The sequence below is a fragment of the Cyprinodon tularosa genome, unplaced genomic scaffold, assembly GCF_016077235.1.
Source record: "Cyprinodon tularosa strain WSP-4 unplaced genomic scaffold, ASM1607723v1 ctg148, whole genome shotgun sequence".
Classification (NCBI taxonomy): domain Eukaryota; kingdom Metazoa; phylum Chordata; class Actinopteri; order Cyprinodontiformes; family Cyprinodontidae; genus Cyprinodon; species Cyprinodon tularosa.
This window is the reverse complement of record NW_024038309.1, coordinates 1,714,143-1,734,124: the sequence shown is the minus strand read 5'-3', so window position 1 is coordinate 1,734,124 and position 19,982 is coordinate 1,714,143. Positions and strand designations below refer to the sequence as shown.

Genomic DNA, 19,982 nt, shown 5'->3' with positions numbered 1-19,982 from the left:
AGTACTAAAATCTGCACCACCATGCAAGCATCTAAAACTACCTTTCTTATTAATTATGTTTTTTTATGTTAATGTTTGAGACAGGAAACTTCCTGGCAGCAATTTCAGATGAAAGACAAATCACTGGAATAACTTTTCAAACAATATACTCTAAATCATTAGCTTTTAACCAATATGTCTGTATGGTGTAATTGAATTAGTCTCGTTAAAGTGCCTTGAGATGACATGTTGTAAAATAGTCCTTTATAAACAAATTCTTCACATCTTTACCATGGCCCTTTCATGTTTCTTCTCATCCTCCCTTCTATTTTGTAGCATTGCGACCCTGTCAGCTTTTGCCTCTCAATGGTGGTACTGCGAGAGAACAAGGGTTACAAGAGGCAATGGAAGAGGGACGGCAGTGGGGCACAGCAGATTTTGGGGGGAAAATAGTGTTGATTTGCCTCATGCATAAAAATCAAAATTAAGTTTATGGACCTCTTTAAAATATTAGAACATTTGTTTGAGATATAGGTTTAGGATGGTATTTGCAGCATTTTTTCTTTGCTAGATTCCAAGAATTTTCCATCACAGATAAAAATAGAATTATCATTAAACCATACAACATCTCCCTGCGCCCTCTCTGCAAATTCCACCTTAAGCAGTTGCCTATGCCTTTTCAGACTTAGGTTTAAAAATACAGCCCTCTGTCCAAGAGAATCTGTGAATAGAATACAATAAAATAGAATAGAATAGAATAGAATAGAATAGATTAGAATAGAACTGAATTGGATAGAATTGAATAGAATTTGGAAATTGTGGCCTTACAGAAGCAAAATATTATAGCAAAAGTGGTCACACAACCTGGACCTTAAAAAACTGTATAAAAATAACAAAATAAGTGACAAAGTAAAATAAAAATAAAGAAATACTATACTGTACAGTGTTTTTACCATATAAATACTGTACATCTGGAGAATAAATACTCAGTATACAGCTGTGGACATTTTTACAGTAATGGATTTGTGAAAAGTAGCAGCAACACCAGAGGTGTGCAAAAATGACAGCAGCATGTTATTTAACTGACTAAGACAGGAACTGTGCAAAATCAGCATGAATGTAACGACCTCTTGAGGCTGTTGGGAACAGTGATAGTTATTAAGTCTTACAGCTGCTGGGAGGATAGATCTGTGATAACGCTTCCTGGTGATCATTGTGAAAATTACACTCTCGTGGGACTAAGCAACAATAACATTTTATTGTGGAAGTAGATTAAGCAGGTGATCCCTGTTAATATTCTGGCTTGTTGACTGAACTTCCCCTGTCTGGCCTGATTGTCTCTGTGCTGAAGCAATGTTTGTTTTCGTTTCTCCCCTGCCCCACCCTCATCCTGCCTAACTCATTACACATCTGTTTACCTTGAGATACTTCTCTACCGCTTATTTTTCACTTAAATAAGGCATGTATAGGGGAGATGAGCACTTGGCAGAAGATTGTTCAATCATAGGGCAGATGAGGGAAAAGAGATTAAGTTATGTCTTCACCAGGGATGGAGCTAGACATCATCATCAATAGGAGCTTAGTCTGCAAAATATTTAATCATAAATAGGGGTTTTTTGTACACACTCATATATAATAAAACTGTGATTACACAAGATTTAAAATGGATTAAATAGATATATTTTTTAAGTTTTGCAAAGAGCTGAATCATTTTCTCTGATCTTTGAAGGAAAATATTTTATGTAAGCATGGATGATTCTAGAGATTGCTTTCCAAATCGAGTTACATTTTTTAGTTTTTTAGTTTTCATTTCAATATCTTTTTTATGTATATGTTTTCTCTTCAAATATTACAATTTCTTCTCTGGTACTATGATGTGCTGTTTTTCCTGATGTACAGAATTTAGGATTTTCTTGCTACTGAAAACTTGTATATATAAAGGTCCATAAAAGTCCACAAAAAACGTGTCAATATTCCTCCATACTGTTCGTCCAATGTATTCCAAGTGTCCTAAGTGGGTAGCGTCCATAATTTACTCGAAACAAAGTCATTTAGAATGTTTTTAGAGCATAAACAGTAGTGTATAGGATTTCCTGAAAGCGCTTTCACGAGTCTGCGGAAACAGGACACTTGGAATATATTGGACGAGCAGTATGGAGGAATATTGACACGTTTTTTGTGGACTTTTATGGACCTTTCTGCCTCGGGCGCCATAGACTTCCATTATTTGAATGTCAGCAGACAGCAAGAAGCCTCCCAGATCTCCAGATGCATTTGAGATATCAAAAAAGTACTCCAGAGTGTTGTTCAGCATGGGGGTGAGTAGAAAATGAAGGCTAATCATGTTTTGGGTGTACTATTCCTTTAAGTGTTTGCCTAGCTATTTGGTGAAATCTGACATTCTTCTTCTTTGACTCTGTCTCTACCTGATACTGACTGAAATATATCTATTGAAGCTGCTGTCCATACTCCACTTTCTGTGTTGACAGCCACTGTTTGCAATTAGTTTCCATGTTGTATTTCCCTTTTGTACATCATTAAGGAGCACAACACAATTGTATAATAATAGTCTGAAAGTATCTTTTTAATGGAGATTTTAACCCTATTTCTCAACAACTGCTCATTTAAGCAGCATTACATTTATCTGAATGAGATTGTATCCGTGTTACTATTCCATACATATATTTGAATTTATATAGGAAAGTGATGTGAAGCGCTTTAAGTTGACCGGGCTCTTTTACATAACTTTTACATAACCTACATCACACTGGTGTCAGTTTACCTCTTGGACTACAACACAACAACTCCACTTTCTGAGTGACTACAGCTGTTATTTACACAAATAACTATAATTGGAGGAAAAAACAGTATTGTAGGGAAATGTTGATTTTAACAGAGACTTGGCGGGTCAAGATAAAAATGTCTTATTGACTAGTTTTGCAATATTTATAGAACTACTGTTCACCTTATCTCAACACGTGACAAATGATACTTGTTTTAATGCAGAAAAGCACTGTCTTTAAGGTGGAGCAGAACTGGTTTCAGGATATCCTCATTCTTTAAATGTAGGCACAAAAGACATATTTTTTTATTTTCTTCCTGGTTCCTTATTTGCTTCCTTATGGGGGAAAATATCTATAAGAACTACAAACATTTTGGCAAGCCTTGAAGACTCACAGAGTAGCACATCATCAGATGTGATAGATGCCCAGCACTGAGTAGAAGCTCCTGTACTTAAAGAGAAACTAGGGTGAGTACATCCTGCAATATTTACCTTTTACAAACTATGTGATGAAATGTAATTACTTTATAATTAGACAAATTTATGAAAAAAAAAAAACTATCATTATGCCCTTTTTCAGAGATTTGAGTTATGGATTGCAGGCTGATTGTCCTGGTCTTTACAGGTGGGTGAATTCTAATTTATTTTTTTAGCTTAGTCTACATTTTCTACATTTTCTTCAATCTTCTAACAACTTGAAAATTCTGTTTTGATTTAGCTGTTGCGCTGTCAGATAAGCAGGGTGTTATGTAAGATCCATGATGTCATTAACTTTAAAGTTACTACTGGAAAATTTTTAGTTTAAACTGAGAGAAAATATCTCATATTTCTATGGGGTCGAGGGGGCAGCATTCATGGCGTCACAGCAGCAACAATCAGACTGCCCTATCCCCAGAATCTTCATCCAGCTCCTCTGGGAGACACCCTACGTATTCCACGGCCAGCCGAGAGACATAATACCTCCAGTGTGTCCTGGGCTTTCCCTTTAGCTTTCTCCCAGAGGAGACATACATTCGGGTTCCAAAACAGATGTCCCCGCCACCTCAGCCTACTCCCATCATTGTATAGGAAAAGTGGCTTTACTCCAAACCTCTCCTAGATTGTCTTGCTCTTCATCCTTTCCATGTGTAACGCCTGGCCACCCAGTGAGGGGAACCCATTTTGACTGCTTGTATATACGATCTTGTTCTTTTGGTCACAACCCAGCTTTCATGACAATTGGTTAGGGTAGAAATGTGGACTGACTGGTAAATGGAGAGCTTTGTCTTTTGGCTCAGCTCTCTCTTCACTACAGACCAGCGCAGCATCTGGTGGCATGGTAACATAAGGGAAACATGAGGAGCACCGTATGATGCCTTGAAGTTGGGCAAACTCCCATGAACCTTTGAGTACCCCTCAGAGGGTTTACTGTAGAGCTGAATTAGTGACTATGGCTGTGATGAAAACCGCACTGCTCCTCCTGAAGCTGAGGTTCAGCATTTAGCCAGACTCTCCTCTCCAGTACCCTTTGAAAGGCCTCCTCCTGGGGACTGAGAAGTATGATCACCCTTTAGCTGAAATAGACCCTTGCCCCCCCTTTTTTTTAAGAGACCAACTACCCATTCTGCTACTCCTTGAGCATTGTGATAAGGTGCATGAACCACAACATCTAAAGATCTGAGGTAATCAGGGCGGATCTCATCTACCCCCAAAGACTTGCCACTGTGGAGTTTTTTGACCACCTTGGTTACTTTGGCCATGGTATTGAATAAGTCTGACCCCACTCACCCAGTCCCTGCTTCCTCAGTCCAGATCAAAAGCTCCCCACTCCAACTGCAAACAGGTTAATTCCAAAAAATTCCAAAATTGAAACAACTACAATGTATTAATGCAATGATTACATCATAAAAGCTGGTGTTGGATTAAATTGTAAGGCAAAGGTCAATATAGTTTTGGCACCTTAGTTAGAATGGACCAGCGATAAAATAAAGAAGGTGCCTGTGCACAGGAAGAGTTGTTGAAGAGCAGAAAAGCTGGAAGACTTCTTATAAGTCTAAACACAGGCTAAAGTGTGATCAGAGAAGAGGGGCTGAGCAGATCTCTGCATGCCACACATGTCTGCACATGAATTACGGAAACTAACTCTTCTAGTATAACATAAGACAACAAAACTTAAAAGCTTTCATTTCAGGAACAGTGCTCCATGCTGCGTTTGCCCAAACTCGTCAATACTACTTTGTGAACAGAACTCTGAACTGGACAGATGCTCAAAGTGTCTGCAGACGGGACTACACTGACCTGGCCACCATAGAAAGTATAGCAGACGTTGAAGCTGTTAATCGCACCATTTCAAACTACACTGGTGGGTATCTTACAACACACATGCCTTGAAAACCTTGAAAGCCTTTTTTTTCTTTCTTTTTTTAATGGGTGTTTCTTGTATAAACAGGTTTCGGGTGGATAGGTCTGTATGATGACTTGGTAAACTCCTGGAAATGGTCCATAGATGACAGTAGCTTTTATGGTGATGGAGAGACTGACTTTAGAAACTGGAACTCAGGCCAGCCCAATAATCTTAATGGAAAACAGCACTGTGTCAAACTATTGAGTGGGAGTCCCTATTTAGGCAAATGGGATGACAACAACTGTGATGAAAAAAATAAATTTGTGTGCTACAATGGTAAGTAACATTAATTGAACCATTGTTATTTGTTTAAAATTATATGTTATCGGGAGGCATGAAGAAAAAGAAATTTTATTTATATATTAATATCTTATTTCTTCCTACAGTACAAAGACATAAGATATAAATATGTTGATATTCTTAGAAGTTTTAAGGAGAGTAGACTTCAGTTCATTCTTTTCTTTAAAAAATCGTCTCTTTTTTTAAAAGGTTTTCAAAATTTTTTAAGGTCAAGAGTTTTTTTGTTTTCAGTCGACCTCTATTTGCCAAAATACATTTCTTTTCATTCCATTATTGCAAAGAGTGCTGTGAGTGCTGAGTGAAAAATGCTGATGTTTGATTTACAATACAACTTGAAAAAAAAATATTAATTTCTGTCTGTTAAGCTGTGTTACACTTCCTATTTTTGTAGATATTACTAAATAAATGCTTAATATAAGTACAGATTAGCAAGTAAGAAAAAGAACCCCAGCAAACTCTATGCTTGAGAGTAATTTGGCATCATTCTTAACCTGTTTTAAGAAGAGTTTTGTCTTGCTGGTCTTAGTTCTTTCCATATATTTCCAGGCACTGTTGGCGGTTCACCATCCTATGTTGTCAGTGATATCTCACTTAACTGGATGGAAGCTCAGAAGTTCTGTCGGAAGTATTATTTTGATCTTGCCAGGTACAGATACTGAATACTAATATAATCTAAATCAGGGTTGACTGAACTGTGGCCTGAGGGCCATTTCAGGTTCCTAGACAAATTACTTACATTTCAAACGTGAATACATTTATATATTTATGAAAATCTTTTCACAAATTTGAGTTTGCCACCCTGCAGCATTCAGGTTTCAAGGTAGATAGACATCACATAGTATATAAAGTTATCAAAAAAGTGTGAATGTAAACATTGGAAGGATAATGAGGGAGTTTCCAAAACTATTAGATTTCTTCTGCATCAGTATAAAGGTCATTCACAGACAGTTGAAAATAGCTGTATGAGTTAAATTCCAGTCAAATTCACCCCAAGGTCAGATTATCCTATTCAAATATATGGCAGTACGACACATTTGCAAAAATTATCTGAATTAGACTTTGGGCACATGACCCCTCAGACAAACGACACAGAGGAATATTGGTTTATTCAGAATGCCATGCAGGCTGAATAATCCTGAATAATAAATTCGGGATTATTCACAACACCTAAGAACCATGATTATAGGATGGTATTATAGGACGATTTTGGCTTGTTTGCAATCACTAGCGATAGGTTAATCTTGCAGTAATTGAGTCCAGTATTATTATCCACTTAAATATCTCTTATAGCTAATTGATGTAGAGCTGATAGTAGACCCCTTAACAATGAGATGAGAAACATAGAGACATCTAGATTATGTTGTGTTGTTCTTTGTTTATATTTCATGTCAATGTACTTTTCAATACTATTACAGTGTTCGCAATCAGAGTGAAAATGACAGGATCTCAATACTTGAAGATGAATCTTTTCTGTGGATTGGCCTTTATCGAGAAAAACTCTGGTCTGATGGCAGCACCTCTTTATTTCGATACTGGGCATCTGGTCAACCAACCCTTAGCGATCATGAGTGTATGACTGCAAATTTTAATAATTCTGGAGAATGGCATGATGCACACTGCTCCCTGCCCTACCCTTTCATCTGCTACAAACCAAGTAATGTATCCAGTTTAATCTCTCTGTCATACTTTTCTTCTAGACCCCAAGAGATGTGAGCAAAAAGTCCTCTTGGCTATGCCTGCAGCAGCCTCTTTGATCTATAGACTAAAATGTCTGCTGGTGAAAATTATGATTTGACCATATTCTAGCCTTTTCTTCCATGACTGCCCTGTTTAAGCTACATTCATCTTTGAATAAACTCCTACATCTTCCCCTAGCTGAAATTAAATATCCACACATCCTTTTACTTGTAAGCCAAAAGGTTCCCTTCTGATCTCCTCTTAGATTAAATTATACAAAGGATGACTTAAGGCAACTTCTTTTGCCGTGGCACATGACATCTTTCATGTCTTTATACAAAACCTAAACCTGCTTTATTATATTTCCTTAAATCTACAAATGTACAGCTGTTGTTTTTCTTTTTTGCCCATCTCATAAAATCTAAATCAAATATATCATTGCATCATTGAATCAAATCGTTGTAATGTTACAAAATTTGAAAATGTTAAGGGCTGTTGAATACAGTACAACACATTCTTACAGTTTTCTTTCGTAAGATTGCAAAATAATGATCAAGAAATAGATATGGACAAAATGTTCCTTGATTTCTGGAAAATAGTTCATCAACATTTAAAAACCAATGCGATGTCAACTGAGATAAAGATTTTTTTAGAGCAAAATAATTTTTTTGCAGGTTACTTTATTATATAATAATAATACTATAATAATATATTTAGATCACATTAAAGTAATAAATTGCTTAAGACTCCTTTAAAATCACTTTTACTTCTAAAGAGGGTAGCATTTCAATTCTTTTAGCTTTTTTTTTGTTCTCCCTACAGGTAATTCCATGGTTTCCTGCTCAAATGCAATTATTTTTATCCACAACAGATGTCACTAAAGTCTAACTATAAATGTAATACTGAAGAATGAAATATTTGACAAAGTAAATTGTGACTTTTTATGTATTAAAGGACTAAGAGTTATTCCTCATCCCTTTTTTTTGTTTTTGTTTCTGTCAGTTCCACCCAATGCAGGAAACTTTGGGCCATCAGCACAAGATGAGACCAGTATCACTCTGCAGTGGGATAAAATCAACAACAACATCAGCTTTGTTCTCCTGTTTAATGGCACAGAGACAAACATCAGTGCACCAGAAGGAGATGGACCAATAAGCCACACTGTCTCATCTCTGTCTGCTGGAACTAAATATACATTCACTCTCTTTTCTGTGCTCGATAGCATCAGAAGCAATGGAGTACAAATTAAAGCTGTCACTGGTAAGATGTTGAACTTAGTCTTTGCCCCATCTATTTTAATCCTCACTTTTTATAGATGTGACCAAGCTGAGAATGAAATTATTTTCAGGTTACCTTAAATAACCGACATAATCAACATGTCATGACATCATTGGACATTTTAAATAACTGGGCTCACACGGAACTATTTCTGCATTGGACATTTTTAATTTGCATAACAGGTACATGTAAGCTGCAGCAGAAAGAAAACAAGATGACTTTTAAAAATATATGGACAATCCTGTCTGACTACTTCTGACTACAATCATGCTTTGGAAACACTAAGTGTTACATTCATCTGCACAGTGTCTCTTTCATTTTAATCCTGAGTTTAACTCAAGTTTAACTTGTGATGATGTATTATCTGTGTCAAAATATTAAATGTTGTCAAGGGATTAACCAACCAAAAACAAAATGCCATCTTAGCAGAACGCCTTACCAATTATACCCTAAGCCTTGCTGTCTTTTACAGTAGAAAGCTTAACTTTAAAGACAGGCTTGGTTAAGGAAGTAGCTCTGCCGTAAATGTTTTTTGCAGTGGATGAGGGGAAAAATTCTGCCTTTTTGTAGTTTGAACATAACACATTTCTCTTTTCCTGATGTTTTTTTTTTACTAGGAATTTGCTTGTTGTTCTGCATTATGCATGCAAACTTTTTAAAAGTTTTTAAAGATCTTAGAACAAGTTTTTCCAGTTAATGGCACAGGGGGAAAAAATGGTCAGACATAGATGGACCAGTAACACGCACAGTCTCATCTCTGTCTGCTGGAACTGAAAAACAAATTTAATCTCTTGTGTTTGAGATAATCAGCAGTAGAGTTTTAATGATAACATACTTTGTTTCCCTCTAACTTTCTGGTTGTACGGAGCCCTGACAGTCAAGTTAAAAAGATTTTTTTTTTTATTATTCCTAATGCACCTTTTCCTCCTTGTTTGCACCTTCTTTAAGTACTATGCCAATATGTGACCAGTGAATTTCTCTGCTGTGAGATCAATATAGCTCATCTAATCAAATTTTGATTTATTTTAAATAAAATATAGGAATCTATTATGACACTTGGCACTGTTACCATTATCTTAAAAATGTTTGCTTTCGTGTTTTCTCCTGTAATATAAGGTGTTGATTTGTTTCAGCCCACAGGGACTACATAGAGAAGCAAAACACTCAGGCTAATAATCAAAAACTTAACACAAACTAACAAATCTATTTTCATCTAATTTAATTTTAGCTCCTGAAAATGCAGAGGGCTTTAGATCCTCATCACAAAATGAGAGCAGCATCACTCTGCAGTGGGATAAAAGGAACAACAACTACAGCTATGTTCTCTTCTTCAATGGTGCGGAAATATTCATTAATGCACCACATGGAGATGGACCAGTAACTCACACACTCTCATCTCTAACTGCTGGAACTAAATACACATTCCTCCTCACCACGGTGTTTGAGAATGTCAGGAGCAGAGGAGTACAGCTTTCGGCTGTCACTGGTGAGATATTTAACTTCATTGCTAGTAAGAAATGCTAAAGAAAAAAGCTGTCTTAAATTGAATTGAACAGTTCTTGCATTGTTCACTTTGAAAATGCATCAATCTCTATATTTGCAATGTAACTTGAGATTAGATCAACCAGAATTTCTGAGCTTTATGTCTCAAATTAACACCTGAATTTGTATATTTTTTTGGTAATTAAGATTGCACTTCATCCATTATAAGCCCCATGTCTACAGTATGTGCATTTATAATCATCATCATCTGTAACACACAGATAAAATATTTTTACCGAAATTAAACAGTAATGCTCACAGGTTACACTGCTCTGTATTTTATAAAAAACGGCTATTTTTCTTGGCTTGATTCTTGAAGGATGATACATCTAAATGAGGTGACTACTTGATTCCAATTATCAGTTATATTTTAGAAGTTGTTGATATTGTCCAAGAAGCAGCTTAATTTAAAAGAAGAAGAGAGATAGCATGGCTAAAGGAGGCCTAAGTTAATGATTCCACAACATTTCTTACAAACTTTTTTTTTTTTCTCAAACTAGTTAGTCTTATCTCTCTAGTGTTTCCTGGTAAGTACCGTAAAAGCAATTCTAATTCCATCTTTATTCTCATCACTATTTATTTTCATCTTTTTCCAGCACACTTTCTTAATTCCTTTCTTTTGTTTGACTGGCTAGTCTTCACTTCCACCCTTTAATTAGTTTTTTTTTTTTATTTTGTGTAAACATGGGGGTTGTTTACTTTAACAACCCCCGCAATCTGCCACCTTAACGTTGTGGAGTTTTTTGACTGTCCGAATGATCCTAGGAGCTTTGTTGTCTGGGAAGTTATGCTCCTGGTAGGGTCTCCCATGGCAAAAGGTCCTAGGTGACGGGTCAGACTAAGAGCAGCTCAGAAGACCCTTATGGAAAGAGTTGCCCGGTATGGCGCAGCCCCACCCTGGAGCCAGGCCTGGGGTTGGGGCTCGTATGCGAGCGCCTGGTGGCCGGGCCTTTGCCTATGGGGCCCAGTCTGGCCCAGCCTGGCCCAGCCAAACAGATGACGTGGGCCCACGCTCATGTGGACCAAACACCCGCAGAGTAGGTGCAGAGAGGACTAGACTTTATGAGTTTAAACGATAATCAAATGGCTACAGCCTTCTAGGAACAGAAAGGAAATTTCTTTTGGTATTTGTTTATTCTAATTTGACTCTACCTCAGCAGATACAGTGCATTTTTTGCTCTGAAAGAGAAGAGCAACTAGTCATTTATTGTGTGAATCTGTTGCTATGTTGATTATGAAGCTTATTTTCTTGACCGTAATTTTGGCAAGTTTCTGAAACTTTTCTGAAACTTTTTCTGTCATTTTCAAACAATTTTGGAAAAAGTTCAAGAGGAGGAGGCAACATTTTTTCTACCTTTAATTACTTGACTGCTTTTTATTTCTCTTTGCTCCATCAGCTCCTCAAAATCCAAGCAACTTTAGACCATTAAGCCAAGATGAGACCAGTATCACTCTGCAGTGGGATAAAATCAACAACAACACCAGCTTTGTTCTCCAGTTTAATGGCACAGAGACAAACATTGGAGCAACAGACAGAGATGGACTATTAACTCACACAGTCACATCTCTGACTGCTGGAGCTAAATACACATTCACCCTCTTCTCTGTGTTTGAGAATGTCAGAAGCAATGGAGTCAGCATCAATGCTACTACTGGTGGGATTGTTTGCTTTGTTGATACAATGTCCTGTCAATTGATTTATAGTTTTTGAATTAAGTAATTAAATAATTTCTATTTCTCCCTTTTTCTCTTGTCCCAAACTCATCTACCTTTAGGACCAAGTAAGTAATAGCCAATACACTTTCATAATTTTACTTTGTTTAATGTTTAGTTGATCATTTTTATTTTAGTTAAACAGTAACTGTGCAAACTTCATAATATTGTCAGGAAAGATAAGAACAGAGTTTTCCAGCTTCATCCTCCTAAAATAGTAGCTAATATTTCAGTTCATTCCAGCCAAAATAAATGTATTCACATTCATAGTTAACTGCCTATGTATTTTGAAAGACAAAAGCTTCGCTTTGAGATACTGCTCGTTCATTAGGGTCTAAACATATTTATCACACCATAGTTCTAAACTATTAAGATCAATTAATGGTAATGATCCATGTTTAGGGTTAAGGTGGCATAATTGTTTCTCTTATAGAGTTAAAAGGACATTATCTTTCCCTGCAGAAACTGCTTCTAAAATGGAGTATTTCCAAAATGATTGCTCTCCTTCATTACTATAATATGACTTAATTATAGTTTTGACTGTGGATCTTTTTGCCCCTTTATTACTCTCCCAGTTTGCCACTTTTCTCAATGTCAAACTAAACAAACATTGTTATTCTCGTAGTCACTGACTCACAAAACGTCGAGAGGAGTTGAAAGCTGCTGCCTTTCCCTTTGCTCCATTTCGCATTGATTATTAATTACAAAAAGCCTTAATTAAACATTGTAAATCTGATAATATCCAAGGTTAGAGCTTAACCCCACAGTTAAAATGATGTCAATATAAGTTTCCTTCTAATTCTCCATTTCAAAGGTAGCATTATTTAGAATAAACTTCTCAGAAATGTGAACTTCATTCATAAAGAAGTTTATGCACCTCACTGGCAAAGACTCCGTGTTTACAAATCTGTTTCTATAGAACACATAATAGGTTAAGTGTTATAATTAGATCATTACGTTTCTTTTTCTAGATTACATCGTTGCCTTGGATATGAATCTAAAGACCTATGGTAGATTGACCACTGACCTGTGGTTTTCCTGTTTTAACAGTGGTTCCTTCAGCATGGGTTGTTGCCTCAGTTTTCCATCAAGGTTACATCTGTTCAGCCATGAGATGCGCAGAACTGCTATTTGTTATCAAATATTGAAATGTATTTACTGTCTGTTCAGTTTATCTATCTATCATTATATCTATCTTCTTAATAAATTACATTTTGTTGAATTTTAAAGTGGAAAAACTGGTGTCACTTCTGTCTTGTTCAAACCAGTTAAAATATCTTCATAGAAATACAGGAAATATTTTACAAAACAAATCAATACTGCCAATGCTGACATTACCCCTCCCACAACAGAGTGACATGAAAAAAAATTCCCACAGGGAGTGGTAAGAGCTAAATAGGAAGGACTTTGGCTTAACAACCACAATGCCCAGTGTTTGCTCGAGCCGAGGTCATCTTTCACATTCAGGGAAAAAAGGTAGGACAAGACTTAGACAGAGTAAATCACCAGAAATAAACACTGTAACCTACCATTAATGTTGGTTTGATTTTAGTTTTTTACCATGGAGATTAATGCAGAAGGAGAATAAATTATGGAACCACAAACTGGCTCTTTCAGATGAGAGTTACATGTTTTTGTGTAGCAGTTCAAGGATTTGTGGATTGCTATGATTTACTAAATGGGAAGGTGGGAAACTGTTGGTGTTTCATGTTTTTGTGTTTTGTGTTATGTTTGAAACAGAACTGAAACAGAAGGTGAGGTACTGAGTCATGTGTCCAGGCAGGTGGACTTTGGCCAACAAGGGTTCCTGAGTTGATTCAAGCTAATGATCAAATGGGTCAGATGTAATTGAATTGGTCATTTTTAATAATGTTTCAGGGCAGAGAAATGTTGAGCTGAGGAAAAAGAAAATTGAGATAGCTAGGGCTATAGCTGAAAACGTAAAAAAAAAAATAATGAATTTGACAATTTCCACACCCTCCTCCTGAGTGACAGCGAGAACACAAAGTGGTTTCTGGCATGCAAGTAAAAAAAAAATGGTATATTCCAGTGGGGAACCAGCTTATGCCATTTGGAAAATGGTCCGTGCCAGTTGCCCAATCGGCATATGCCAGTTAGCAACTGGCATAAATCAGTTTCCAAATGGAATATGCCTTTTAGCAACTGGCTTAAAACAAGTTACCAACTGGCATTAGCCGGTTCCCAACAGGCTTATACCATATGCCATTTTTGCATCTAGGTGCTGCTGCCCCTCCTCCCATTCCAGGCGGGTGTCTTTCTTATTTGGAAAAGCCACTCTGAGCTACAGAAAAATAAAATAAGTGCCCCTCCTTATTTTTCTTTACCATCTCAACTTTGCTATTAGGCTTGATTTGTATCTGTTGAAATATTTGCATAAATATTGAGCAATGAAGAAATAATGGTACCGACATGGAGCAGTCAAGGTATTCAACAAAAGCTCTTTGTATTAAACTGCTTGGCACAGTAGTGGTACCATCCTGTTGTGAGGCTATTTTGGGGACGGAGGTACTGGTACAGTTCCACATTGTAAGGCACAACAGCATAATTATGCAAAAGACAAACTCTTTGTTCCTGCTTTCAACATGCATTGAAGTTGTTCGTTTCATAATCATTTCACTCAGTTAAAGTTCTAATATATCTATTATAACTGTGTGCACACTTCCCACCAGACTGTTTAGGAACCTGATACTTTTAGAACAGGCAGACATTGGAGTATCTAAATCTGATATTTGAAGGCAAGTCAAATCTGAAAAAAATTTTAAGTGGAGCAGTGGATGTCTCCATAATGTCTGGTACTTTAAAGATGCTGTACATGGCATGTGGGCCACACAAAGGATCCAGTGGCTGTAGGTTAGAAAACTGAGGCCACCAATCCACCTCGTGTTATAGAGCGTACCTCTGCAGATCCTGCACACAGTATCTTCACCGGTTCGACAAATAAATCTCAAATTTTTTGAATTTTGTACATCTGTACTGCGTTGTGCCTGCTGCTAGCAGGCGCTTGTGCTAAATTAATATAAGCCGCTTCGTCTTTGATTTCGAACTATGATTTCCACCCCCTGGCAGTTGGGAAAAATCCACATAAAAGCCGCACCTTCATATAACCTGCATGGTTCAAGGTGTGGGGGAAAAAAAGCTGTGAAAAAAAGTAGGGTTTAAGTTAGTTTTATAGATGTTTCCCAACACTTTAATACAGTAAATCAAGTAAGGTAAAAAATAAGAAACAGTACAAGAGATGTAAAGTTTTTGATTAAATACTCTTTATACGTATAACACTTGCAATGTTTTGATCTGATATAGTATTATCTGTTTCAATTAACATCATGGTTCTGTTTTTCCCTTCTGAGGTGATGACTTCCCATGACTTTTTTCTGTCTGAAGAGCAGTTTCAGTGCTCCATCTGTCAGGATGTTTTTTTGGAGCCAGTCTCCATTCCCTGTGGCCACAGCTTCTGCCACACCTGCATCACCTCTCACTGGGATGGAAGACGCTCTATCAACTGCCCCAAGTGTCACACAGTGTACGAAATGTGTCCCGAGCTCTGCGAAAACTCTTTCGCCAAAGAAATGTCAGAGCAGATCCGAGCCAGGAGGCAGAACGGTGTGGTGGGGAAGACTGTTAGCTGTGACGTGTGCGTAGGAAAGCAAACCAAGGCCTTGAGGTCCTGCATGGTGTGTCTGACCTCTTATTGCGAGGCCCACCTGGAGCCTCACCTGAGAGCTGGGGTGCTGAAGAATCACACACTGATTGAGCCTGTTGCCATGCTGGAGAGCAGGGTGTGTAGGAGCCACCAGAAGCTCCTGGAGTTGTTCTGTAGGAGTCATCAGGAGTGTGTTTGTCTGCAGTGCATCAAAACCGATCACCGCTGCCGTGACACGGTTCCAGTGGAACGAGAGAGTAAAGAAAAGAAGGTGACTGTCAAGAGTCTGACATCCTCAGTTTAGGGTTTACTTTACTTTACAGCTTTGATCATTGTTCTTCAGGTTCAGATAAAACTTATCCAAGGTGAAGTTCAGCAGATGATCCAGGAGAGGCTGCAGAAGCTGGAGGAGATCAAGCACAATCTTGATCTTGGCAAAGTGAGTTGATTCAGGAAAATATAAGCCTGTCTTGCAATAGACTTGAGCTATGAAGCTATGATATCACACATTGGGAAGAGTAAGGATAACTCTTCAAAATATGCAATCCTCATCTGTTTTTCCTAATTATACGCTACAGTTTCCCCTCATTTTTAGTTTCTACTCCTCACTCGCAGGAAAACTCAAAGAGGGACATTGAGGAAAGTGTGCAGATTTTCTCAGCTCTGCTTCGCAGCGTGGAGAGAAGCCAAGTGGAGCTGGTGGAGGTGATCAAGAAGAAGCAGATGGTAGCAGAAGTGAGGGCGAAGAGGCTGATTCTGGACCTGGAATCAGAAATCTCTGAGCTGCAGAGGAGAAGAGGAGAACTGGAGGTGCTGTTGCACCATGAGGATGACCTTCATGTTGTGCAGGTCATAATAAGAACAGATCGATTCTTTATTTCATATCTGACATTTTATTTATCTTCAGGATATTTATATGATATATTTTATACCCACCAGTGGAACATTTTATATCCTATTATACCAATCATTAGATAAAAGTCAAATAATTTTCTTTTCAGTAAATCATCATTGCAGTGTGAGCATATCTCTAAAAGATAATATCTATTTTGTTTCAATCTGGTTTTCATTATTTGTTGTATTTCATCAGTGAATTGCTCCGCTCTATGGAAGCAAATCGTTACCATATTTCAAATGAGAAAGCATTTTAAGAAATGCTTTTTGTTTAAGAATGTGGCTTCATTGTTTGACTCATAAATGAAATTATTAATCAATCATCCTGTTTGCATTTTCCTTTTCTCCTTTAACACTGCTCATCCTTTTACTTATTTAAAATGAAAAAGAAAAAGACATTTGAGATTTACTTTTCAAAACATACCCCAGCAAATACATACCAAAATTCAATTTGAAATGTAAAATTTGAAAATGAAAAAGCATTTCCAGAATTGTACAACCACTTTTAGAATTAGCTGAGCAGGTAGAATCCAATTCAACCAGTTTCCGGCCGGCACACTTGAAAAAGCATTTCTGAAAATGCTTTTTCATTTGAAATATGGTAACGATTCGCTTCCATACTGCTCAGGGATGTAGGGATAGAGATAAAGTCTTTATACAATTTGGGGAGATACTGTACAAACTGAAAAATGGGTGGATTGAGAAATAATCCCATCACCATCAGATAGAGTTGGGAATATTCATCAGCACTCCTGAAGTTAGACCTTAAGCATAATTACATAATCTTATAATCTGATCTGTACTTTTTATTTTGAATCCTTGGTCTTAGAGTTTTCCATCTGTGAGCTCTGCTGTGTCTAAAGACGACTCCTTAAACATCCTCGTCTATTCAGACACTTGCTTGGGGACCATAAGGAGAGCAGTTGCTGGCATTCAAGAGCAGCTGAAATTACAGATTGAAAAACTGTCCTTTAAAGGTCTGTCAAGATGGAAAAAATCATTAGGCCATTCATTATCTTTATTTATCACAATTTCAATTTTACTCAATTACTGTGTTCCTGTTGTCTTTCAGAGCACAAAAAGGTCCAGCAGTATGAAGGTAAAATTTAGGGGACTTTCAGATTATTTTTGCATTATCTCCCCTTTATTTGTTTTTTTATAAACTTAATTTCTGTTGACCTTTATAACATTGTAACAATGGATATATAAAAATCTTGACTAGCTTACATTAAATTTGAGAGCAAACAAGGAACGATCAAAGCCTTTCTTGTACATCCAAACTACACAGCTTTGCTAATTCGTTGGAAAACCGATTAAAGATGTTTTAAATTCTTAAAGTAAATCCAGGTTTTACTGTAGTTGTTTTATTTTTTTACTTTTTAATTAGGCCTATCTCTGCCTTTATGTCATGGATGGGTTATGGGAGTTAGATTTTTCAAGCACCACATCACATTACATAGTAAGGTGTAAAATACATCAAACTTCATAAAATGTTTGATTCTGATTCCTGTTTTGAAGAGTGGCTGTGATTGGGGTTTGAGTTAAATAGTTTTTATACCTCCGGGTTAGAAAGTCTTTATTAGTTATTAAATTTATTTGACATTCAAATCTTTAAAGACGTTCCTAAATTATTTACAATTCTCAATTTTATTTTTGTCTATCCATTGGAAAATGTTTTATTTTAAAAGAACTGAATGTTGAGTTTAAATGAAATGTTTAGCTTATACTTTTACACATCTTTACCAGGGAGACAAATAAGTGTAAGGATTGACGAGTACTACGTGTTTAACACTATCAACAGCCTGGAAACACAGACATAACAATGGCTGATATGAGCCATAACAACATAAAGGTTCCTCTGCTGTGTTCTCTTTTTGTCCAACAAGCTGATGTCCTTCTGGACCCAAAGACAGCCAACCCATGGCTGGTTCTGTCAGAGGATGGGAGGCAGGTGCAGGATGGAAACAGAATGCAAAATGTGGCAGATCTCCCTGAGCGGTTTGACAGAGCTCCATGTGTCCTCGCACTTATGGTAATAAAGGTTGGGTTTTATGCCTCGCTGTTTAGGGTGGGGCCCATCTCTGCGACCTGGGACTCTTTAGATCCTCCACTATGGCTCCTAATAACTTCAACCAAAATGCTAAGACTAAAAGTGCTATTTTGAGCTAATCTCTGTGTCTTTTCAAATATTTCTAAAAGGATGATCCTAAAATGTTTTGTAATACTCCTTCACATGTTTTATTTATTTAATTTTATTTAGCAAATGAAACACAAAAATGGCTTCAGACCCTTTATTCTTGTCTCTGTAGGGTTTTACCACAGGGAGGCGGTACTGGGAGGTGCAGGTGGGAGATAAGACAGCGTGGGACCTGGGTGTGGCTCGGGCATCTGTCAAAAGGAAAAGCGTGGTCACTCTGAGCCCAGAGGATGGATTCTGGGCTATCTGTCTGAGGAAAGGAACTGAGTACTGGGCCTGCGGAGGAGAGGCGAAGCTGCTGTATCCTAGCCAGAGGCCACAGGTCGTTGGTGTGTTCCTGGATTATGAAGATGGGACTGTGTCCTTTTACAATGCAGAGACTCGGTCACACATCTACTCATTCACAGAGTACCACTTCACTGAGGCCATTTTTCCCTTTTTCAACCCGGATACAAATGACGACGGCACCAACAGATCGCCGCTGACCATCCTGCCACTTAATAAGCATGTCTTCAGCAGGGATTTAGAGGACATCACTATATGACATTTTAAATATGAATCCAATGACTTTTTAGTTCATTTAACACTCCTTGTAACATGGTTTTATAAAACACCATGTTCCCTTTTAGAGACTTATTGTATATATGTCCAAAGATTCTTCAAATTAAATCTATTTATACAGTTATATAGTCTTATATTGGAAAAAATATAAAAAAAATGTAACCATTGAGACTATTTTTTCAGGGAATAGAACATTATCACAAGTACTTGTATTTATTGCATAAGAATATGCTTTTTTATTAAAAAAAATACACATATGTATTATCATATGGAAAGTATTTAATAGTAGTTGTATGATAACACTATCACAACCACTACTACTACTTTTAACAAGAAATATTAAATGTTTAAGTGGTTTTATATAAGTTTTTATATCGTGGATTTATATATTATAAACAGAATGAATCAATTAACTCTACAAATTAAGCTAAATAAAGTTGAGATTGTGGTAATCAATCAGTTGGCGGGTTATTTGATGGATGGATGGATGGATGGATGGATGGATGGATGGATGGATGGATGGATGGATGGATGGATGGATGGATGGAAGGAAGGAAGGAAGGAAGGAAGGAAGGAAGGAAGGAAGGAAGGAAGGAAGGAAGGAAGGAAGGAAGGAAGGAAGGAAGGAAGGAAGGAAGGAAGTTTAATATTCACCAATATAACCACACCTAAAGGTATTCTTTATCTTACTGCTAACCTGTCACTAATAACCACACATATATATATTTCAACTTAAAAACTCTGCAACTGAACTTTCAGATATATGAGCTCTCGGAAATCTTGGATTAATTTAGTTAATATTTGAGTAGCATGGGAACTATTCCATCTGTTGTGTTATTCTTTTATCAACCTCCACAGAGGGGCACTCTCTATTAACATTTAAGAGATCAATCCCTCTGTCTGCAAAGGATACAAACCCGACTGACATCACAGCACATGTCCACATTAAACAACCTGTCACCTTAATGGTGATCAGATTAGTGCAGAAATAGGATTAGCTACAAGGCAGATGGAG

At 37.1% G+C, this 19,982-nt stretch overlaps 2 protein-coding genes across 2 annotated transcripts; both read left to right on the top strand.

Annotated features, from left to right (window-relative positions):
• Positions 1 to 3,090: 3,090 nt before the first annotated feature.
• On the top strand, positions 3,091 to 13,470 carry LOC119779451. Its single transcript, XM_038279100.1, has 12 exons — positions 3,091 to 3,229; positions 3,342 to 3,386; positions 4,932 to 5,102; positions 5,190 to 5,420; positions 5,991 to 6,090; positions 6,860 to 7,098; positions 8,124 to 8,381; positions 9,628 to 9,885; positions 11,339 to 11,596; positions 11,717 to 11,722; positions 12,626 to 12,683; positions 13,395 to 13,470. Exons 2-12 carry the CDS (start codon positions 3,353 to 3,355, stop codon positions 13,468 to 13,470), a joined length of 1,689 nt encoding a protein of 562 aa, XP_038135028.1. The 5' UTR covers positions 3,091 to 3,229; positions 3,342 to 3,352.
• Positions 13,046 to 19,419, top strand: btr33 (bloodthirsty-related gene family, member 33). Its single transcript, XM_038279135.1, has 8 exons — positions 13,046 to 13,130; positions 15,023 to 15,586; positions 15,659 to 15,754; positions 15,931 to 16,164; positions 17,039 to 17,186; positions 17,282 to 17,308; positions 18,096 to 18,241; positions 18,519 to 19,419. The coding sequence occupies exons 2-8, from the start codon at positions 15,026 to 15,028 to the stop codon at positions 18,948 to 18,950; spliced, it is 1,644 nt and encodes a 547-aa protein (XP_038135063.1). The 5' UTR covers positions 13,046 to 13,130; positions 15,023 to 15,025; the 3' UTR covers positions 18,951 to 19,419.
• The last annotated feature ends 563 nt before the right edge of the window (positions 19,420 to 19,982 follow it).